At 36.2% G+C, this 24,589-nt stretch overlaps 1 protein-coding gene and 1 long non-coding RNA gene across 4 annotated transcripts; one reads left to right on the forward strand and one right to left on the reverse strand.

The window, feature by feature from the left end:
- Positions 1-432: 432 nt before the first annotated feature.
- On the forward strand, positions 433-23,374 carry LOC105387898 (high affinity copper uptake protein 1). Of its 3 annotated transcripts, XM_038107285.2 has the most exons (6): positions 438-699; positions 1,577-1,847; positions 16,094-16,188; positions 18,419-18,654; positions 21,739-21,820; positions 22,698-23,374. In XM_038107285.2, the coding sequence occupies exons 3-6, from the start codon at positions 16,111-16,113 to the stop codon at positions 22,815-22,817; spliced, it is 516 nt and encodes a 171-aa protein (XP_037963213.2). In that variant the 5' UTR covers positions 438-699; positions 1,577-1,847; positions 16,094-16,110; the 3' UTR covers positions 22,818-23,374. The 3 variants fall into 3 exon arrangements, with proteins under 3 accessions (XP_037963215.2, XP_037963213.2, XP_037963216.2); XM_038107287.2 differs by lacking the exon at positions 1,577-1,847 and having other exon boundaries at positions 433-699; XM_038107288.2 differs by lacking the exons at positions 438-699; positions 1,577-1,847 and adding an exon at positions 2,943-3,185.
- LOC125490564 lies at positions 11,765-15,735 on the reverse strand. Its single transcript, XR_007267757.1, has 2 exons — positions 15,601-15,735; positions 11,765-11,800 (listed from the first exon to the last, which is right to left on the reverse strand). It is a non-coding gene; the product is annotated as an uncharacterized LOC125490564 (long non-coding RNA).
- Positions 23,375-24,589: the final 1,215 nt, after the last annotated feature.

Below are 24,589 nucleotides of genomic sequence, written 5' to 3' on the forward strand. Positions count from 1 at the left end.
GTGTTAGTGATTGATAAACACTACTAGACTAGGCTAGACTAGGGTTTGTCACTGCGGTGGAAATATTCAAGCAAAGCACTGACATCCCAGGGTTTACCCGACGTAAGAATATTTAAAAAGTCACTACGGCGATACGGCCCGCGACCTATCACGTGAGTACTAAATGTACAGCGAAAAGCGGGTGGGTCGCTTGCGAGTCACCTCTGACTACCCCTTCGGGGACTACAGTCGAGTCGTGAGCATGTGTGTGCATGTATAAAGTCACTTGGAAAGGCTCCTTGCGTAGATTATTCAGAGCTGCAACAATGTAATGTATGAAGCCGTGGTTTTTGCACACGTCAGGTTGCGCACGCTCCGCTCGCCTGCCGTCTACCGCCGCCGCCGCCGCCGCCGGCAGACACCGCCGCGGACTGGCGCGGGGATTACCAGCTGGGAGTCCCGTGTTCGAATATCATGTGATTAATCTTAGTGAAAACCCTAAAGTGTATTTTCAATGTGTAAACGACTGACAAATAAAGAGTTGTGAAAATGTTTTTGTGGCTGTGTTGAATATTGTGTGCAGTGTAAAATGCTTAAAATCCAATGTTAATACCTAATTGTGAAGTACTTATTGACATGATGCTAAAGATAACCTTGCCCGTCAAGTTGGGATTTGGGATGTCAGCAGACGTGTACGTGTATTACGAGTAAATAGAAAAGGTAAATTGTTATCTCTACTATACCTATATGATATCTTAATTGGGTAGTTACAGATTACTGATTCCTAAAGAATCAGTCTCAGCATAAAATAATAACTAATTAGGCATAAATAAATAAACATACGAATAAAGATTGAACTTTGGTAGGTACGAGGAGGTACAGAAAATCAGTTAATGACGATGACGACTTACCTCTGAATCTGATCTGTCTGATCTATGGGCCATAAATTAATAAATATAATAATTTATTGTAAGTAGGTACAATAACTTAGATTTATATGAAATGATTTATAATAAAGTTTTCAATGAAGTAAAACGAAAGCCTTGTGTTTGGTTCTGCACATTATTGCCCTGACTCCATGACTGTAAATTAATTGATACTCAAATAAATTATAATCAGTATACAATAATACAAAGATGCTTGATGTATTATTGAAACATTTAAAATAATCTGTTGAGGTTTTAGATATTAAATTATTAATGATGTACTTTATCAATTAATTGTAAAAATACCAAGAGAACGTGATAGAGTTTATCCCTGACCAGAGTATTGTTTTACTGTAAGATTTTCATATTCAATATAATTTGTTTCGAAAAATTCTTTATTGTAATCCAATATTTAATCGTCAGGAAATCTGTAAAACTATTTAGATTCTAGAATTTTAAGTGCATGTACCTACTCATTACAAACTGCTCCCTGGCGAATCATCCCTGACTACCCCTGTACTATTCTCAAAAACCTTTCATGACATGTCAGAGCACTTATCGATTTTCATGAAACAAAGCCAAAGTTTTTAAAGTTCTTATATAATGTTACACAGATGGACAAACCCTCATGCATGATACCTTCCTTTTTCGGAGGAGGGTTATCGTTTCAGATTTCAGCATTTGTGTATAAACGTCTCTTGACTCTACAAAAGGCTAATTACAACTGATTCACGTACACAATCGATTATTATTTATAAGATTAATTTTATCGTACCAATAATCATAGGATATTACTCTTATACGTCTCATTAATTGATAATCGATCGCATTGATCCGTGAAACTTCGCTGAAGCTATATCTTCGGCTGAAGTATCGGCCACTCATTCAGTAGCGAGCAGTGCGTGGATATATCAGCGTGGGACGCCCTCCGACAACTCACAGGTATTTATAAAAGCACTTTTATATCAACAGATTCAGAACACTGTTATTTATGATAACTGGATAAGATTATTATTTAGATTGAAGATGCTGATATTGTAGTTTTGGATAGCAACAATGTTTTCAACGACGTTCAGTTTTCGTGGCTAGATAAGAATACGGTGTATATTTCTTTGAGTTAAGCGCACCGTGGCACGATTGTCTGTGGTCGCTAGGGCTCAGTTAGAGACCTCAAACCCTTCTAGGCTAGGCAGTTAATGTCTCATCCCTAGCCCAGAAACTGAAAAACCTTCTGAATCATGTTCAAATCAAATTAGTTCAGCGTTTAACGTTACGCGCTCCTTTGTCATAATAATATCATAAATTCATAACATAGAAGTCGGGGTTTTGAACTTCGCTTAGGTTTCATTAATTTAATTTATTAATTTGAATTGCGGCACAGCCAAAATATGTAATGGGGATTGATTTGATTAGATACTTACTTACATAATACATAAGTACTTCCTCATTGACCCGAGCCGAGGCGAGTGGAATACTAAACACACATCACATCCATTACATTCACACTCTATGTTCACAACCTGCGATTCTGAGGATCTACTTATGTCGAACGTCAAGAGGCGTGATGTTACATGTGATGGCATAATTTAATTTGTGCGTTAACATTTGTTACGCGACGCGTACTAAATTAATATCTTCATTTTAACTAGTACATTTGTGCCATAAATAAGCAAAAATTGCTTAGTCATGTTTGAAACTGAAACGCCTAGCTAGTGCCAGGAATTAATGGCATCTTCAGATATAGTCTATGTAAGGGTTCATCTGAAATACTGTAAACTGAATTTCCGTTCATATCTGCTGAAGAACCGACAATCGCTGTGGTTAAGCACATCTTATAAAAACTCTACAAACAACGGACATGTTCCAAGTTAATATCATGAGAGGTTTATCAAGATGTCTAAGTAGAAACATAACAAGTAGGTAAATGACATGGTTGAACAACACAGTGAGCATTTGACTAAACCGCAGTTAGAGATAATAAGCCACAATGTTTCGTCGGCGCAGTGTGTCGTAATCAGCAAATTGAATGTTGTAGTGGTTTCAAAACGCACTCGAGTGTCGGCCGCTGCGCGCGCACGTCGTTCCCGCGCTGCCCGCCTGACGTTTCACAACGCATTTACGAAGTTTATTACGTGCGCGATTGTTGAAATCATTTGTTTACAAAACAAACAAAAGACAGAAAATCTTCAACATTATTAACATAATCGGTGGTTTTCTTTTTGTTTTCAAAATTGTGTGCTGTGTACCTGTTCCTTTGCTGTGATATTTTTGAATAATTCGGTAAGTCTTGTCTTTTAGAACCGGCCGACCTTGATGATTGTTTTTGAATGGAGTCGGCAACTTGGTAGTGTTTATTTTAGTTATTAAGAATTTAATGGGAGGAGTTTAATCCTCCTATGGGAGGAGGTTGAGGTACGCAGTACTCACACGCAGTCTTGTTTGGTTGCAATAAATAAGCGTCTAGTTACAAAAAAGTTTTTAGCCACCTAAGTAAATATTTATGCACGTTTAGGATTTCCTCTGTTAGAATCGATCGCGTGACAATACCTAAGTATCTAGATATCCTAGCCCTAGCGCGTCGGACAATTACTTGTAGCTGTCGGACCGGTTAAATGGCATTGTTATAGCCACGAGCCGGGAAAACAGGGTCTTCTGCTTAGCAGTGTCGTAACCGCACTGATTTGGTGAAAAACAATGAGGGCCTTACCATCATTACATGATAGAACTACAACCATACTAAACACTCTCAAAATAGCTGTCAAAAGCCTTATAAATATGTCAAAATCTGATCTAAACTCCTGTTAAATTAAATGAATCGGTAGTAAGTACCTACCTATGAGTTTGAGAAGGTACAAAAGTGTAACAGCTACTTATGAAGCTGACTGTACCACTCAAAGTCACATAATGAGAAAACAAAAATAAATTACCTTTTTATGATGCATTTGTAGTAAGTACTGTAGTAGGTACATGTACAGGCAACTGTCAACTTATTTGTAAGTATACATACATATTTGCTCATGAAAATACAGACGCTAATCCGAGTAAAATCAAATAAAACTTGACTAATTTGGCTGTAGGCCTATAATCTGTAATAATGCGCGTGTACCTAATCTAATTAAGAAATTATCTACTTAAATAAGGAAGGATATAGGTATATAATAACATTAACAGTAGTGTGTGAGTCAACTATCTCCAACAGTTGAATATCAAAAGGTCTCATCGTAAAAAAACATTAATATTACCTTTTACATAAATACTTTTTATAGTTTAAAGTAAAACAAGATAACGCATATATTGGCAGTGTAATTCTATGAAAGTGCTTGCATCTTTTTAGTACCCTAAAATGTGCGTCTTATTTGATTGAACTTGAATTAATGACAATCCGGCCAATCACAGTCGGCTCTGAGTTATTTCATTTAAATACTTACCCAGAAAGTTAACTTCAATGAAACCCTTGCCATACGGATTCTATATAAGTAGGTAACTCAAGAAAAAAATATTTAAAAAAAAATATAATTGTATTGAAAATAATTTATTTAGTAGGTAATGTGTAAATTTTAGTCTCAAATTAAAATAAATAGGTGTAAGTAACTATTTTATTAAAGTAAGCAGTAACAAGTAACCTACTTGTAGTATTTTGACGAAGGTTGATGTTGATAGTTATGAAATCTCAGCAAGTCGACAATATTGCGAAATAGAACCTTCGATTTGATCGACTGCTGATATCACACTTTCTACATATAAAAACCTCAAAGGTAAAAACTACTACTTAAGTGTTTAAAATATTTCAATTCCTAGGCTTGCTTTGTATTGAAACTAAATATCATGAACTACATATTTTTATGAGCTTCAATCCGAAACTTTCCATGTTTAGATTTCAAAATATCGTAGGGACTTTATTATAAGTTGAAAATTTAGTTGATATCAAGTGCCTTCACCGCGTTCCCCAATAAAATGTCCCACCCTGTATAGCTGCGGTTACGCGACAACACAAACTAGGTATCTAAATATTTGCTTTTCAGCATCCGTGTGAATAAACGTGTTTACGTGTTTTGACAACTGTGCACCCTGCGCTGGTGCAGGTTCCTGCTCGCACGGCAACAGTTTACCAACAAACCACGAGGCTTCATACAACCTCACAATACATACACTTGAAGGATGTTTTAACTCGGGTCTACCTAGGTACCTACATTGTGTCTGCGGCATTAATCCAAAATTACATAAGTACTGTAATTTTGTTATGATCGAACCGTGCTGAACTGACCTACGCCACGTTAGGATAAGTTAATTTAAATTGATTGATAGAGTTTATCTGTATGTCGGTAAACTGGTACCTAAACATCATCATCATCATCAGCCAATAATCATCCACTGCTGGACATAGGCCTCTCCCAAGGAGCGCCACAACACTCGGTCCTCGGCCTTCCTCATCCAACCACACATATTCTAGGAAACGAAAATAATATACTTCATCGTGAAATCACGAAGTTCCTATATACACTATCGTTCGCTATTTTGTGACGTGTCAGTGTAGATGCAGCATCAATTTTGCAAAAACAATCCTAAATGGTCAATTTGAGTGATCGCGTCGAGCCAAGTGCTCCCTTCCGTCGATCACCCGCTCGCGAGGGGGATATTGTTCTAGTACATTCGACACCGGTGCAGAGTCGTATATTATATTACTTAACAAGTCCCTGTTGTTACTAGAGCTGCCTACTGATAGCAATTTTCTTGTCAGTGCTAGTAAATAATTGTATCCCGACTGCAATTATTAGGTAAGTCAGCTGAAAAGTTTTCCGTGTGTGATTAGTTTTATATAAATTGTATAAATCATCTCCATCTGCAGACCAAAATAAATTCGTCCGTCCTTTTTTAATCATTAGGAAATTTTTGCTATAGTCATCGGGGGTAGCTAAGGTCCGTAATTGAGATGTAGCGCTACCTGAGCCCAAATTATTAACATTTATGTAGAGGTATGTTTGTGTCTGCATTTGCTATGCTAACTCGTTCCACTTTGAAAGTTATCTTACATCGCTTATGGTGATAAGATCACCAATTGCGAAGGACTATAGAGCAATCAAAGGATGCTTGTTGGCTGCTAAATAAAAATGTATTACATAATATACATTTTTATTTAGTAGCCAACAAGCATCCTTACACACTTCATGTGCACTATTATAATCTGCGAACGAGTAGTCAGACTCAGACTCACAAATGCCCTCTTTTAAAGCCAAAATTCGAAGGTAGACGGAGGCCGTACCTATTGGCAGTGTTCTATGATAGTTCACATTGACTAAAGACAGAAAGCTACAAGTGATCTAATAGTTCAACAGCCTCTCCGAAGCAAATATAACTACTTACGTGAGGTAATAATGAATCTAGACTTCCCAGAGAAAGTGAGATATACACAATCTGTGATTACTTACTGATATCTTTTCCCTGTTAGACTGCAGCAGGCATAGATTACTATGTATAAATGGCAGCTGGACGTGATCCAGTCGACGGAAAGTTAATGAGAACATTCTGTTATTTCCGAGAGCAAGTAATGATTAGTAATGTTTAACTATATAAAATAATGAGAATGGTAGAGATTACTATAAGCAATAAGGCCGCCTTTTAACTGTTTTTATTTTTAAGTTTTATTTTTGTATGTTTTTGGTATTGTATAATATAGGTACTTATACCTAATCATACGTCGAACAATGAATAAATAATGCACTAAGTACCTACGATGAATAAACTGATGTGGATAACAAATTGTGCACCTGTTCAAAGTCACATTCAAGTATTTTTTATTTTATTGCAATAATTTATTGAGAATAAGCTTTTGCTCGCGGGCTCAGGTTCTCTTTAAAAGATCCTGATATTTCAGGCTGAAACCACACAGCAACTTTTCTTCCCGAACATCTATACAAAAATAATACAATGCGTTACTCCATTGTGAATACTTGCGATGTATGAAAGACAAACAAACATACTTAAACGTTATAAGTTTATGTAAGCATTGATATAGGCACTTACTCGTTGAGTCGTGACCGGACTTCGGGACTCGCATACATTATAATCATTGTTGTCCTTTAATACATAATATATGATTGTTATGTTTAACTTGTTGTGGTGTTTCCGGTGACTTGCATATGTAATTCAGATAAGCAAATAACTTTATTTTTTGTGTTCTCCTCTGCTATTCATTCGCAATTTTAATGAGTACTATATTTAGAAACGTAAAGGTTTTTTGACACATACTTACCATTACCTACATACTACATACTACATACCTACCTGCATAACTTGCATTCATACCGCGTCCCATAAAGAGGATTGATGGCACTTAACATGCATTTACCTAAGTATATATAGGCAGTAGATACATAATATATTTATTAGCTTACCATACAATTCATCTGTCTGGATGAGGTATAGGCCTCACCTCACCTCTTGGGCCTATGGACGATTAATGGCTGAACTTGATGATACATAACTACGTCATACAATATAAGGATATTGTGGCTGTGAAGCTAACATTACATTATTACTTACATAAGCACAGTGAGACGTCGTGACGGCGGTATGCAACAGGATCCACGACCTCACGAGACGAGGTGGGCTCCTTATCTCATCCTTTTATTAGACAATTAATTTCATAAAGATGTCTAATTGCCGAGGCAATGAGGACGTCGATTTTATTGGTGATCTAATTTTTGACATACGTTTGGTAGAATCCACTGAAACTAAATATAATTATCTACATACCTACATAGATAAGTGCACGGGACTTCCCACCAAAGGATTTAAGTAGGTACTTGCATAAGTCTCAAGTCAAGCAAACTAATCCACCTCATTTTTATAGCTGTGACTTGTAACTATAATTACGATGCAAGATGCATACCATCATTTCAGACAATCCGTGATTAATAAACTTATAAGTAGTTATACAAATAGCAAGGTTACTTATATTTTATTCTTAAATAATAATAAAAAAAATAAAAAAACCGACTTCAAAAAACCACTAACTAACCACTGCTTAGGTATATTTGTTTTGTACTGTCATATACGAGTAGAATTTGTGTAAACCTTAAATTATTTCTTACATTTTAGTGGTTTTTTGAAGTCGGTTTTTTTATTTTTTTAATTATTATTTTATTTTATAGTTTTTAGTTTATTTGCAATAATTTTCAATCAAAAGTAAGGTGCAAATGATACCAAAAAGTCCTACTAATCAATACGAATCATTCAAGCCTAAACACGAAGTAGTTGCTATATACCGTTGAGGAGTTCCCCTGACTGCCTTCCGTTTCCATCATCAGATCAGCTCGAGGTCACCATCATATTTTTTTGTTCTAAGAACTATATTTACGTTCTTAATTTCATTAGAATCGGTTAACATGTGCCCAAAATGGAAATTCATACCCTGTTTTTACCCCTTTACCCACCCATGGGGGTGAGATAAAATTCTGAAAAAAAATGGGACCACCTGGGAGCTCAACCCAATACAACAAAAAAAGAATTTTCAAAATCGGTTCATAAACGGCGGAGTAATCGGCGAACATACATAAAAAAAAACAAATATCCCGACGAATTGAGAACCTCCTCCTTTTTTTGAAGTCGGTTAAAAAATAGATTTCATGAAGTTATGTTCGTCAGTATTGTATTCAATAGTGTAATAGTACTTAATTAATTATATTATTATTAATTAGACTGTCTCTTGTTTCAATATAGTCGAAATTTTAATTATGAAGGTAGGGTACCAAACCCAATTCTTGTATTTACCAAGGTAAACTAGAGGTACTTAGTTTAGATTGATTATGTACTATTGTATTCGTACCCAGCTACCCACCAGTGCGGATCTGCTTCATCAGATTATATTGTATAAGTAAACCACGATTTATTGTTTTAATAAGTTTGATTTGGGGCATTTGCATAATCATAATCAAATACAAATATTTTATTTTATTCCTTACTAATCAAAAATTAAAACGGCGCTACTGGTGAGATTTTTTTTTACAAATTTAATGTAGGTTCTTACAGCGAAACCTTTTCGCCGAAAAGCGGGTGGCTCGCTTGCTTTTAATTTAAAGCAATAAAATACTTACCTTAATTTGTCACCTAGGTCATGAATATTTAGCCTCGAAAGATGTTGGTGGTTGCGACTAAATCTGCCAAAATGTACTTAAGTATACTTAACAATGCACACAAAAGCAAATTATCTAACAAGTTTATTAGAACCGCGACCTTGGCCATTCGTGGGCGATTACACCGCGCATCGGGCCATGTAATGTGTGTGTGTTTGTGTGGGCATGTTGTAGTTAGTGCAACTAGATTACTAGCTATTGTACTTATCAGTAGCTATGTACCTACTTACTACTGGGTACTACGAGAACGTAATCATTAATAACCATATAACCATTGTTTAGTACGACCGAATGGCGTAGTGGTTAGTGACCTGACTACTGAGCCGATGGTCCCGGGTTCGATTCCCGGCTGGGGCAGATATTTGTTTAAAGACAGATATTTGTACTCGGGTCTTGGATGTTGATATTTATATTTAGTATCTATCTATCTATGTATTTGTGTAGATATATCAGCTGTCCGACACCCATAACACAGGTTCTGCCTAGCTTGGGGTCGGATGGCCGTGTGTGAGATGTCCCCACATATTTATTTATATTTATTTATTTATTTATAGTAGTACGAAGCAACACCCGGGGGATTGCGGCTATAGAGTCTATAGCTTTGCGTAAAAACCAAGGATATTACATTACAATCTAGATGGAGTGTCAGTGCAAAAGAAACGTCTCGCCAAATAACATCTCACTTTCTAGTGAGCTGTTATTTTGAACTAAGTATACTTATACAATTTTTTGGTTATGCTTATAAATATACTACTGAAACATAAATGATAATAAGTAAATAAGTAGGTAGGTACTTACTCTGTTAATTAGATATGTAATGTACCTAGTTGTAGAATATTGTAGATATTATACCTGCATTCCTATAATATTATACTTACTACTGTTTTTCATAAATATTAATATCTTGATTGTAGGTACAGTTTTTTTATGACGGAGAACGTATTTTCCCGGTACAAAACGAAGTACTTAAATAGGTTAGATTGAGGAAAATGGAAAATGAATAGGTACCTAGTTGCAACGAAGTTGCGGCAGTCACCATTTTCATATTTTTCATAATTATTTTCTTACAACAAGAATGAAGAACATCAAAACCAAAATACCTACGTAAATACTAAACATATTATGGATTCGGCAGAATATTTTTTAACCCCCGTCGGTAAAAGAGAGGTGTAATAAGCTTAACGTGTCAGTGTATCTGTCTGTTGTAACGTAGCTTCCAAACAGTTGAACCGATAGCCTTAATTTATTACTAGCTTCGCTTCGCCTTAAAAAGTTTTTTTCCGTGGGAATTCCGGGATAAAAAGTAGCCTATGTTCATTGACAGAGTCTAGGTCGTATGTATACCAAATTTCATTCAAACCGTTCAGTAGTTTTGGCGTGAAAGAGTAACAGACAGACAGACACAGTTACTTTCGCATTTATAATATTAGTTAGGATTAGGATAATAGTCGTTCAAAAGCTGCCAAATGAATCCCATACAAATATATAACCAATTAGTGACAAGAAGTCGTCGACCGCCATCAGTTAGCACCTTAAGTTTGAAGAGACGATCTTGTTCCTCGCCTCACCGGCTATGTTATGTAATGAGGTGATAAGGCGAGCCGCTGTGTGGGTCATTGGTCCGGTGTCGCGGCGATTACTTGCCAATTTAGCCGCCAGGTGCACTGGCGAGCCTAGGAATTCCTGCTAGGTTGCCAAGTTAAGTTCCTTCTGAAGCATTACTATTTGGTTGGTGTAAATCGATCGCAATGTAACACAAACTTGCATTTTACATCAAGGGACCGGAAAAGTGTTATACATAGCTTATCGGAACTAGTAACTGTCTATTACAACTACTCATGGCCAGTATCAATGACGATAGTAACTACGAGTACCTTAACTGTCTAATAGAGGATAGTTACTTTTTTCATACGTTTTTGTCAAATTTCCACATTGAACTATCAAAATGCAAAGCGTCCTTAGAGCATGCAATTATGCATCATATTCATTGTAGAGTACGGAAAACTTTTAGAACATTATTCCATATATAAAATTTTAATAATAATATTATGAACGGCCCATTGTAATGTCTGCGGTGGCACGTGGCGTCTACATTCATATTTATAAATAATATTGTTCCGCCCGACACTTGCTGTGGCCAATGTTCAACATACCTAACATTCCTTCGCCTTATTAAATTTGTATCACTTATACCTGGTAACTAAACCCTCTATCACAAATAATTATCACTTATAAGTGATCTATGCTATTAGTCGTTGACTATAGACATAGAAACTAGGACAGGAAGCCGCCATCATCATCATCAGCCCGTACTCATTCTGTTACTATCGCCTACGTATCTATCTAAGTTGCTGCTGCTTAATGGATTCAAAAGGAGGATGACTTCGTAGACGTATTTAATTTATCTTCGACACGTGTAAGACATTGAGAGAAAAGTGCAAACGCACAGAAATACGATAGCTTATCACCATTTTGTGTTACTTATCACTTAATGTTACGATCATGTGATATAGTGTGATGTGTGAATCTTCACACTCATTTTAGTAAGCTAGCAATGTTCTTTACTATGACAGCTTTGATCTATTTGATCCAATGAGGTGTTAGGCAGATATTTTATCTGACAAGAGTTAAGATTATTTTAGTTTATTAGGTATGTCCATGGCAACTACTAAATTTCGTCTCGCTACTGAATCGTAATACCGATTTTATACTTTTTACCTTAATTTCCTTGCGCTGTTTATCCAAAAATTCTCACCGAAAACCCTTTAAGGGCCCGTACAGGGTGACGTGCCGCGCCAATTTTGGGTTTTCAATGCTCTTCACACAGCACAGGCAGTGACACGCACACATGTAAGTTTGCACAGTGGGTCGATAAACTTTTACTCGCCAACTTTATTGACAATTATGTTCAAGTACATTTTGGGTGATTTTAGGGTAAGTAAGTATAATTCTTACTTACACTGGTAGGCACCAGGAAAGAGTAGAAATTAATAGGGGTGCCACTTTAATCTATACTCGGAACCCGATTAGCTTTCTCAAACAAATGTGGTATTTACTTGTAGAAAGGTAACTACAAGTATTAAAGTGTAGATAATAAGTTTCGGGCATCCTCCAGCCAACTGAACCCCGACGACAAAGCAAAGTAAATACATAGTGTCGCAAAAGGGCTATACTAAGCCAAAAGGGGATGACTCAAGGGGTCATTCTGAACAACTTTTGTTCTACGAGATTTGCAAATTCGCGAAAAAAAATATTCGTTTTCCATGGTAAAAAGTCACATGTCCAACAAAGTTTCTATGAAAAAGGTTTTTTTTTGTTAATTTCCAAAACTCGTAGAGCAAAAGTTCAGAATGACCCCCTGTCTTACTCCTTTTTACCCGACTGCCGAAGGAGGAGGGTAATGTTTTTTGATTGTATGTATGTATGTTTGTCTGTTTCTTTGTTCCCTCCTGTAGCCTAAACGGCTTGATAGATTTTGATGTATGAGGTATTGTTAGAAGCGTATTGATGGCGCGATGGCTATAGGCTATGTGACGTTCCATTAAAATGTACATAGCGCCCTCTTGAGGACATAACGTGATGATCGAAAAAATAATAATTCAACTTTGCCGTGTAAGGTATCAAATGAAAGGACTTGATTTTCACATTACAAAAAGGGTAGCAATAAAACGAGTGACTGTAAATTACAGTTCTAAGTGTCAAAATTAATTAATTTGGGTTATAGAATTACTAAGTGAGCGACTGACTGCGAGTGACGAGAAATCAACAGAACAGCAACTTATAAAAACATAATTTGAGTTACTTAAAATACAAAATGAGCAGCTTCATAATATTTGGCAAATGTATTTTTTATACTGAGCGGCATTTTATCTTAAATGAAGTGTTTCGAATACAAAAACCACTTTGAAAAATACACTAATGAGCAGAGTATAATGAGCTCACATTTAAAAAATAAAAATAATATGAAATAACTATTTGAAGAAACACTATTATTAGTTGAGAAATTTTATTATTGAAGTATAAGGGTAATTAAATAAAACAATGTTTAAAATAAGACGCTTCAGTCAACTAAAAAAAAACTTCTTATTAATACTAAGAAACATTGATAGGTATGAGGAGCCCATCGTCACTGGTAAATAAGTGCGGGCTTGGACTTATTGGGCCGGCCTCGTTTTCTTTTTTGTCCAATGGGTATCATTTTTGCTTCCAGTGGTGGTGTTGTTAGTTTGACAAAAAGTGTTTGCATATATATTATCTATTGAAAAATTCGGGACAGTCGCACGATCCTTTTTGCCAGTGCATTTAAAATACTGTAGTTTTCATTAAAAAGCGTATCAAAATAAAAAACATAAGCCCTCAAATAGAATATCAGTAACCAATAATCATTAATAAAGCAGCATACAAAAATTTGCTCAAAGTGAACTTTTTAGTAGTTTGCATAGTATAACCTCACTTAGAAAAATCGAATATATCTTAATATTGAAGTTGCCCTCTTTGTATTTCCAGTCGCTCACTTAGTAATTAAGTCGCTCGGATAAAATTTTAATATCTGAAATGGATTTATCACAGTCCACTTTTTGTAAGCTCGTTCTGGATTTTATTATAAATCAATATTCGTCGGCAGTTTAGTTAATTTTTCGCTTACTCAAATTCATGCCGCTCAAGTTATTAAAACAGTATGTCATCATCAGTCGCAAAGTTTTTTTTTGTTCGCTCGTTTTATAATTCCCCTTACAAAAATATGCATATTGAAGGTATTTAAATAACAACACCAAAATTATTGAAATAAAAAATGATCATGAACTACCTACCGACGTAAAATTTCATAAAATAAAAACAACTAAAAAGTTACAAATAGAAAAATACAATTATAAAAAACTAAAAACCTGACTGTACGCTAAAAACATGAAAACGAGTCCCAATGTTAATGAAAAGTATCGCAGGCGGGGACCAACTTGACCGCCACTCAAGGCCGTTTTCTAAGTAACATTCAGCTAAATGGTGAACCCTCTGCTGGTATAATTTGTTTATATACCGCTTTTTCAATACCTGTAAGTACATTTTTTGGCAGCATAATATTTTTACTTAATTTTAGGGTTTCGAACGTCAAAAGAAAAAAAAGCAACCGTTATAGGATCTCTTTGTTGTCCGTCTGTCTGACCGACTGTCTGTCACCGCCCTTTTTCTCAGAAACGGGTAAAGATATCAAGCTTATATTTCGCATAGATGGGGAGTACCCCAAAAAATATATTATGGTACTCCCTGTCCCACACAAGTAAATTGGGGCTTATATTTTTTCCAGTTATTTTGATGTGTATCCTTTTTTTTTCTTTGTTGTTTTGTATAAGTATGTGTTTCTTTTCTTTAAATCTGTATTTTTTTGTTGTTGCTGTCTATGTGTCGAAAAAATGTATCTTTATCTTCAAATCACGCCATCTATCGTTTGTTTTTTTTGTGGCTACTGTCTATAGAAGAAATTCCGTCATTGACAATTTTACGTTACGAATTTATTTTTATTTATTTTATTTTTATTTTTACATTTTCGTGGAGAATCAACAGCATTTTGTTAATAAATAATTATTACTTATGAACACATAACAACTTGATGCCATTAACAGAATGAACTTAGTAAACCCAGTTAACCTAACACATCCAGAGGAAAAACAAAATCTCTTTCTCTCTCTCTGAAAAACATACTTAATAGCCCAAACTCGATGCTTTTAGCTATTAACATCTTTGAAATAAAATTGAGCCACCACCGTGTTACTGCCCTCATCAGATCCTCACGAGACCATACCTCAACCAGCACCAAGAGACTGTATTTTTGATCCCTAACCTAATGTTCGTGCGTATTGTCATCACTTAGATCCATTCGCTATATTCCTGCTCCTCATCAGACCTTTACGAGACTGTAATATCACGAGAATATTGCACACTATCTAATTTAATTTAATGTATTGAATATACTGGAAGAATTATGCTTCCTCAATTTCAAATCAAATTATGTTGGTGTCATAAAAGTTGAAAAAGTGCAATGACAACCAATGTGCAGTGATTTTGTATCTGTACACGATAAGATCGCGAGCTGTCAGTGCTGCCTAAACCGACGTGACCCTTCTTTGGAGGCCAGCGGCCAACTGAGTCAAACGTCACTTGTGTTTATGATTTTATAACACAGAAAGCCGCCATAGATATTTGTATGAAGATTTGGGGGAAAAAAATTGCTCAAGTTTGGGATTAATTTACACAAAATAAGTGTGTGTTTATTAAAAAACAAGGTATTTAGCGCCTAGTCCAAGCCTTTAACTTTATAATATGATAAAAATCATATGAAAATTCTTAATAATTACGACACAGTTGTTACAATACGGGAGTGTGATTGACTGGTTTTTCTTGATATTCTGAAATTAATTTACAGTTATCCATAATCATTTACTTAAATTCGAATGATTCAGCACCTAGCTAGACTCTTCAACTACCTATGTGATTTTTTTCAAGGCTGTAGAGCATCATTTACTACATAATTCTATGACAATGCCAACCCTCGATTCCCTATTGCAGACCCTTAAAGGTAAAACTGGAACGGAAAAGCTAGTAAATCATAGAAAGAAGTTTTATTATAAACATTTCATTACATAAGTTACATTATTATACTTACTAGGTCATTGCACTGCTGCACCGATTCGATTGATTAGATTACGTGACTCACTCTTATCTCAACTTACTCTACCGACCTACTCCTACTGTGCATTTAGTTTTACTTGCTTTATTTGTATGCACAGTGTGGAGCACAATAAAATAACCGTTTGTTCTTATAATATTCCTACAACCCTGTACATAATAATATTGTAACATCCTGTGGTTTTATGCATTATACATTCTTAAAAATTTCACAAATTTGTTAGTCGGACTCGCCCATAAAGGGATCTAGGCTAGTCCTAGCCTGATATCTATATATCCTGATCTATAGTTCCTGAACTAGTAGTAAGTAAGTATTATTGAAAATTGTATTTCTCCATAGTTTATCCAACTGACAGTTGTTTATTTTCTTTCCAGATAACTAACAATCAGAGATGGAAGCCCACCACGACCACGGTAGCCACCACCCGCCCGCGGCTGACGGCGAGTGCGCGCCCGGGCACCTCATGACGGTCAGTACTTCATCATCATCATCATCATCATCATCATCATCATCATCATCATCATTATCATCATCATCAACATGAGACATGAGCTTGAGTTGAGAGGAGCCTCGCGTGGGGTGACGTATCAACTAACTGTACCTCTAGGTACGGCGCCTCTACCTCTCCCCAGTCGTGTCGGTCAATCCGTCCCATTGGGTTACGATTACGAGAGTGATGGAACAGAGAGTGCTCCTGTGTACTGCGCACACACTTGGGCACTATAATCTACTCCTGCGTAGATGGCTGATCTCAAATGAGATTGGCCGCCGTGGTCGAAATTCGGCTAGGAGGACATTATTATTATTACCTCTTCGGCGGCGCATCAAGGGCTAGTACGGGGTGCATTAAATTTAAGACGCGGGAAAACTTTTGTCACGTATTTTAGCGCCCTGTGCTACTGTTGCCTTTTTAGGCCCTGCACAGTTAGTGACTGATAACTTATCTGACTGCCTATCCTAATGATTTATCCATGGTGGCAAACTCTAGTCTAGCTCTTAATTATGTTTGTCACCGAAACTGACACTATACACGCCAAGAGGATCATCACCTTCATCAACATGTTTTAGGGCGAAGTAGAGAGAGGCAGATATTTTATAAAGATAACATAGTTAAAAGTATCTACCTTAAACCTACCCCTTACCTTACCCCCGGCGGTACCTTTCCCGCGACCCATCATTCCTACCGTTTTATTATTTATCACTATAAATAAAATTCAGATAACATTTTCAAATAAAAGATGGGTTCAGTACCGACCGATACATTGTTCCATAAAGTCAATTTAATTATAATTAAAGCAATCACGCATATCATGTACAAGTAGGTATACAACAATCAATGCCTAGTTTGCCTAGCTATATTTATAACATTTTGCAATTTATATGTACTTAAATACAAGTTGACCTTCAATGAATAATAAGTTTATTAGGTCAAGTGGTCACATATATACAATCTGGGGTTTTTCAACCTTGTAAAACCTCAATCAATCAATAGGAAGATAACAGCTGAAAACCCCAATGACAAAGAACTTTTATTTTCAAATCGGTGGATAGGTTTTTATTAATTTTCATATCTTAACTACGACCACCGACAGTCCAATTTGTAATATTTAGAACCATATAAGAACCTTAAGTTCTTCTTAAAAAACAGAACTAGAATTACATAGGAATTTGTGGTTAGCATCTATCATATCCAAATCCAACTGTGATAAAATACCACGTTGTCAGTAATTACAATAAACGTTCATTGGAGTTGGTATAGGTACTTGATTCAGTTGCAAATTTGTCGGTTTCTATGTCTGTGCTGCAGCTATCAAGCCAGGCTGTCTATACCACAGTCGCGGTTGGCAGTTGATATTTTATAAACAGGAAACAGGTTTTCCCACACTACAACGTACCTACGAAAGCAAAACCACTTCATCAATATCCGCATCATAATTTGATGTTTCAGGGTAGTCAATTGAATAGAATACATAATTTAAGAAACCAAAACATAGATGTATCAAAAACCTGAACAATTAGCACGATCACCTGATTCTGTTTCTGGAGCATCTCGATGCATCAATATTCGCGTATCCGTTAAATTCCTAACTTCAGTCAGTGTGTCAATGTGATTCAGATACTGTCGAGACCACAACCCACATTTGCGGTTAATCCGTTATATGTCTTGTAACATAGCGGACGAAATACCGCCTTAAATACTACCAATGATGTGTCCAAGACAGTACCAGCTGTCAAGAGTTGGCTCTTGAATGTGGATTATGATTTGTATGCGCATCCTGCGCTGAAACCACGCTTTCTACCTTAACAACGTCATGTTACTCTACATCTTTACAAAACGCGAAAAAAACTGTAAGTAATCCTTACTCGTCCTCCACTTTTTCAATTCATTTTCACCTTTTTACTGATCAGTTTTAATTCGTCTGAGCTGTAAGCGCAAGATTACATTACAGCGTCATACTTAGTACCGCCACCGTCGCCATTAATAACCCCATGTCTACTTCAACTACAAATCTCTTACTTGTTTCACCTTAGCATCAAACAGACCAACACCAGAGCCAATAACCAGCGTTTGTCTTAAGTTTTTGAGTTACTGAACCTGAATTTGAATTTGATGGTCACCCAGTGTTTGGCGCCCATAAATTTATATACCGTGGCCATTTATCAATAGCCCACTAACGTCCCCGTTCTCCCGCTTCCAGTTCCACCTGGGCGTGTGCCAGGAGATCCTGTTCTCGGGCTGGGTGACCACCAACGCCATGCAGCTGTTCGGCTCGGCCGTGGCGCTGTTCGTGGCCGGCTTCCTGTACGAGGGGCTGAAGTACTACCGGCAGGCGGCGCAGCACGGCGCCAGCAGCAGCAACAAGGACAGCCAGGTCAACATTACCAAGACCGAGTGTGGGGGTGCCGACGGGCCGCGCTGCCACAGCCAAGTCAAGTGAGTTGGGGTTTTAGCAGGCCTTGGGCACACTTTGGAATAAGATAGATATACATAGTAAAATTCGTTTATTTGCCTTGTTCCTCAAAGTAGGATTCACTGACCTATGACAACTAGGACCTGACCTTAGAATTGGTTTGTCCATAAAACTATAATTCTGTAAATTTTTGGTTGCCTATTATAGGTATGGTGAAAGTTAAAATATTTATACCTGCTGGAGCCAGTAGGTAGATAAGTATACAATCGTTATTGTTAAAGTCAAGTCACGTTACTAATCAATTACAACATTTTATAGGTACGACTATAAAAAATACTCGTAAAATGGCCATAAAATCAAATATTATTAACAACGCTACAGCCATAGCGAAACTGAAGTTTACTTGTTGCATGTAGTAGGTAGATAAACTTAATGAATAATTAACTTTCTTTGTTAAGTATGTTTTCATTATCTTACAACAAACATATGTAGCTGTTTTTATTATACAATAACACATGTTTAAGAATCATGTATTTACCTAATACATACGTTCAAATATCTCCGATAAGTACTTAAAACCACGTACTTAATTTAATATATTACAATCTATGTCGAATAAACATGTAGGTTTCATAACATCATTAATTAATTAATGTCAGTAGGAAATTAATATAATAAGTTGCATATTCACGATCAACGATGATAAAGCATAATATCGGTAGGTAAAATGTACTAAAATTATCATATTTTAAACTGTGACATTGAGCTGTAGATAGATAGGACCCACCATGTATGTGGTAAGTTACAAAACTAACAACAGTTTGCGGTACCGGGTACACCGCTACAATGCTTGATAGTAACTTTCATTGATAACAACCATGTAAATTGTAAAGGGTATAGATCTAATAGGGACCTAAATTAATAGCTGTATTTACAAGAATCTATGGAAACGACCGTTTAATTACTTATACCATAGGATAACGCGGACTCGGGAGTAATAGGTAAGGCTAAGTAAGTATAGGCATTTCTTTATAGACAATAATGAATCTCAACAAGTACAAATAATACGTATAACGTATAAGTAGAGCTATTAACGTAAACGATGTGTCATTTCATTTCCAACGGTTAAATTGTTTAATTATATTCTTTTGTTTTCAATGCAACCCTGGCAGTGACCGACGATGTTGAATTGTTAAATTTCAAAGTGGATTATCCTCGCCACGCTACGTATTACTGTTAACGTACTATAATCTCGACGATTACCGCTTATCAGTGTCACTACCTGGATACCTAGTACTATTTTTGGAAACAGTCGGTTTTGTGAACTCGTGTATCTCAACGATTAATGGTTTTCAGTTTATGAGACTAACCCACTGCCACTTTGCCTTACGAATGTTAACATTTCATGTGGTCAAAATTTTGCCGCCCACCGGATGGAGCAGTGGTTAGTAGCTCTGACCGCTCCCGGGTTCGATCCCCTTCCGGAACAGATATTTGATTAAACCCAGACATTTGTATGATTCAATTAAGTTTATGTGCAGACTCAAATCTCAAACCCACTGGAGACGTCCCGCCAATACTTTTACCTTCGATAAGTATATGGCTTGTATTTAAACCTCCACCAGAAATTATATGATACTGCCGCCAATAAATTCGAAATCTCCGCCAAAACGGATAAATCATCACCAAATCATGCTTCCCAAAATATTTTTGAAATGAACCAAATTATTTTTTACTGCATACTGTAAAACTATATTGACACCATTAAAATTTATTTCAAACCAAATAAAGTATATCATCGCTATATAGATGTAACCAATATATTCTTTTATCAGCATCATTTTAATAATCCTTTCTAACCAAAAAAAGTAAAAGTAAATATTAAAAATTAAGTTTATACCAAATAATAAATAGCTTATCACAAAACAAAGTCACTTGTTAAATTGCTTTATGAATTAATTAAATCATTAGTATGTGCCTAGTAAAATCTATCCGTTACGCCATCTCGACTCCCATTCGTGTGGCCGAGGGTTTGAATTTTGCCATGTACCAATAAATTCTATAGAAATAAGGAATTGAAAGAATATAGAATAAAGGACTAGGCCTAAACCCTTCCTTCATTGGAAGGAGACCCGTGCCCCAGCAGTGGGGACGTAATGGGTCGTGATGATGAAGGAATTGAAATACAATTTATTATAGTTAAGTGCTTGGTGCTTGGGGTTTCTCTGATGGATCGTATCAGAAATGAGGTTATCTGTCAGAGGACTAAGGTTATTGACATAGCTGTCAAAATATGCAAGCTGAAATGGCAGTGGGCTGGTCATATCTGCCGAAGAACCGATAACTGTTGGGGTAGACGAGTTCTCGAGTGGAGACCTCGAACAGGCAAACGCAGCGTGGGACGCCCTCCTGCCCGCTGGACTGACGACCTTAGGCAGGTTGTGGTTGGATGAGGAAGGCCGAGGACCGAGTGTTGTGGCGCTCCTTGGGAGAGGCCTATGTCCAGCAGTGGATGATTATTGGCTGATGATCATGATGATGATAGGTAAATGTATGTATATGAGGGCGGGCGCGGGGGGATGGCGCCGCTCAAATTTGACCTTGTCCAGAAGGGGTGAATTTGCCGCGATGTATTGAGGTCGATGTACTAGACATCAACATTGCGTCCACAAGCATCGCGCAAATTCAAAATTATATCATATTAAAATTAACAGGTAAATCGATTACCTTTATACTATATTTTATTTATATTGTTTTTGGGTAGGATAGTTTGGTGATATAAAAAAAAATGGAATACTTAGTATTGGTGTCAATGTTTATATTTTAGTATAGCATAATTTGGTGATGATTTATCCGTTTTGGCGACGAAAAACATTTTCTATTGTAAACTTGCAATTATTTGGAGGCGTGTTTATTTATTTTGGAACGTAAACGTTTTTTTTTGGGGTTTCGATTTTGGAGTTGATTTAATTAATTTGGTTATAATTATTTTTTTTGGTGCAATGTATTAGCGTACAATTATTTTTTTTGGTGATGATTTAAATTGTACCCTAAGTATATTAGGTTGTACTCGGTTGATGCTTAATTTGTGTTGTTATTGTTTTCAGATACGGGATGTTCTCATCTCCTCACGTGGTGCAGACGCTGCTGCACATGATACAGACTACTATCTCATACATTCTTATGTTGGTAAGTACCATCATGTTTATATTAATTTACCTACCATATACTTTCTGAATTTATGAAACGAGGTCTAAATAATCCTAACTAATATTATAAATGCGAAAGTAACTGTGTCTGTCTGTCTGTCTGTCTGTCTGTCTGTCTGTTACTCTTTCACGCCAAAACTACTGAACGGATTTGAATGAAATTTGGTATACATACGGTCTAGGCCCTGGGAAAGAACATAGGCTACTTTTTATCCCGGAATTCCCACGGGAAAACTTTTTAAGGCGAAGCGAAGCGCTGTTTGTCTGTTACTCTTTCACGCCAAAACTACTGAACGGATTTGAATGAAATTTGGTATACATACGGTCTAGACCCTGGGAAAGAACATAGGCTACTTTTTATCCCGGAATTCCCACGGGAAAACTTTTTAAGGCGAAGCGAAGCGCTGTCTGTCTGTTACTCTTTCACGCCAAAACTACTGAACGGATTTGAATGAAATTTGGTATACACATATGTTGTAGACCCTGAGAAAGAAGATAGGCTACTTTTTATCCCGGAATTCCCACGGGAAAACTTTTTAAGGCGAAGCGAAGCTCGCGGGAACAGCTAGTATTCCATAAAATCAATACCGCAATAGGACCTCACTCAAACTTTCAAACCTGCTACAACCATGGCCACATTAGTAATCACATTCAAGAATAGCGCTGCTGATGATAATCATCGAGCATCTGTCAGAATCATTATTGAAAGTTACATCGGATTTATCGTTTGCGAATGTTCCATGGCAGTATACATATAGTCACAGTATATAGGCCAGCAGCTGTAGTCAAAATCCGTCGTCCGTATTCACACCCCTCCTCCCATCTCATTCAGTATCTAACCACCGTCTCTCCACCAGGTGTTCATGACCTACAACGTGTGGCTGTGCCTGGCGCTGGTGCTGGGCATGGGTCTCGGCTACTTCGTGTTCGGCTGGCGGCGCGCCGGCGGCGGAGACACCAACGACTGCTGCTCGTAGACCGATAACGCTCCTGCCACCTCAGCGCTCCTGGTACCTGGTGCATCTTCTGAAGACTTCTTCTCAAACTTCAACTTCCATTCAAAATTGTATATATTATTATTAATCATGATATTAACTGGTACTTGGTGTTCGTCCAGCCGTTGCTCGTACCTTGATCGATGACGAGGACCTAATTGTGAAGAAACTTCGATTCAAAATTGTAGACCCGGACGCTCCTGCTACCTCTGTGCGCCTGGTATATGAATACAGAGCTCTTATAGCGAAGTAACTCAGATTCTAAATTGTATAACTAGCGTGGGTATTAAATAGTCAAAACCAGATTAAGCTGTCTCCTCCCCTCCATTCAGTTGTGAGCTAGTGACAGAGACAGTTTAATTCAGATAACAGCCACCTCATTTTCATCTTCTTTTTTATCGCACTTCAGTAAAGCCCAAAGGGCTGTATTGTAAGTACATACGGGGTTGAGAATGGATGTACCTACCTATTTGATACAATTTTACGAATTTGTGTTTGCAAAAGCATTGCTTTGTACAGAGTATGACTTCTTAAATATTGTTTACATTATTACAATATATGTACCTACCTATAAGTAATATAATCAACTGTTTGTATTAACTAGAGTAAGTACCTAAGTAGGTACTAGACATAATTTCACCTTTTATAAAAAATACTTATAAATGTTTTATGTTCCATTTGCAATCCAGATTTTTTATTTGAGGCCTTTCAAACTCACCTAGGTTTTGATTGTTAGGTTTTTATAGATCAGTAAGTATATGGAGTTTATAGTATTCGTTCCATGTACATAAGTATTTTTAAATTTTGTTGGTAGGATTAATTGAAAAAGCGACACTTAGACCGCCCATTTTATGGGCTTAATGATAAAACCATCGATACTATTAAGAAACACGCAGGTATATTCTAATATCTTTTAGACGTTGAATCGGAAAGTACTCGTACGTACTTGTTAACTAGATAGAAATCATTAGGTTTTAATTCAAATAAAATCATCAAACTGCCATGACAAAATCTCCAGTAAAATTGTAAACATAAGTATATATAAAAAAGTAAAATTGTATAAATATGTCATTATCAAAATATACCTATTTATAAAAAGGCTACAATGAATCGGCTACATAATTAAATAAAACCATGTAGAATTATGTAGTACATATCTTTAAAAATATGACTGTAAACAAATTTTCAATATAATTTAAATTTTCAATTAATATAAAATATGTCATTGTGATATTTTTTATGAATTAAATTAAGGTTAAGTAGTTAGGTAGTTAGTTAAGTATAATATTTATGTACACTTTAAATACGAAATATGCATGCCTTTCCCACATTCCTTATAAATTTTATAAAAAGTAGACTATTTTATAAACAATAAATTTGTATTATTTCGTAGGCTACTTTATAAATCTTTCCGTAGGTGGACATTAATTTTGAATAATATTTCATACACATTTATTAGATAACTAACTGTTTGATGTATTATTTATACATACATAATATTCGATAGTGCGAAAACTGCCAAATTACTAAAACAAATCTAGAAAAAATATATATTTACATACAGCCTAGCAAATAAGAGTAGAAAGCAAAACATTACTTTCAACTTTGCAATGATCGTCTGATATTGTCTGAAATAATTGTTGATAATAACGAAAGTAAATAATTATTGAATGGGTATCCATTCCCGTTTTCTGCACCTTTTTGCAAGCTAAAGCTACGTCGGTATTACCTGAGTTATTTTATATGAGATACTT

The sequence above is a fragment of the Plutella xylostella genome, chromosome 25, assembly GCF_932276165.1.
Source record: "Plutella xylostella chromosome 25, ilPluXylo3.1, whole genome shotgun sequence".
Classification (NCBI taxonomy): Eukaryota; Metazoa; Arthropoda; class Insecta; order Lepidoptera; family Plutellidae; genus Plutella; species Plutella xylostella.

Bases quoted from the DNA above. Each gene is read 5' to 3' on its own strand.
- LOC105387898 (XM_038107287.2), top strand. From the start codon at position 16,111: ATGGAAGCCCACCACGACCACGGTAGCCACCACCCGCCCGCGGCTGAC. The intron at 18,655-21,738 runs GTGAGTTGGGGT...TATTGTTTTCAG, and splicing joins CGCTGCCACAGCCAAGTCAA to ATACGGGATGTTCTCATCTC. The intron at 21,821-22,697 runs GTAAGTACCATC...TCTCTCCACCAG, and splicing joins TCTCATACATTCTTATGTTG to GTGTTCATGACCTACAACGT.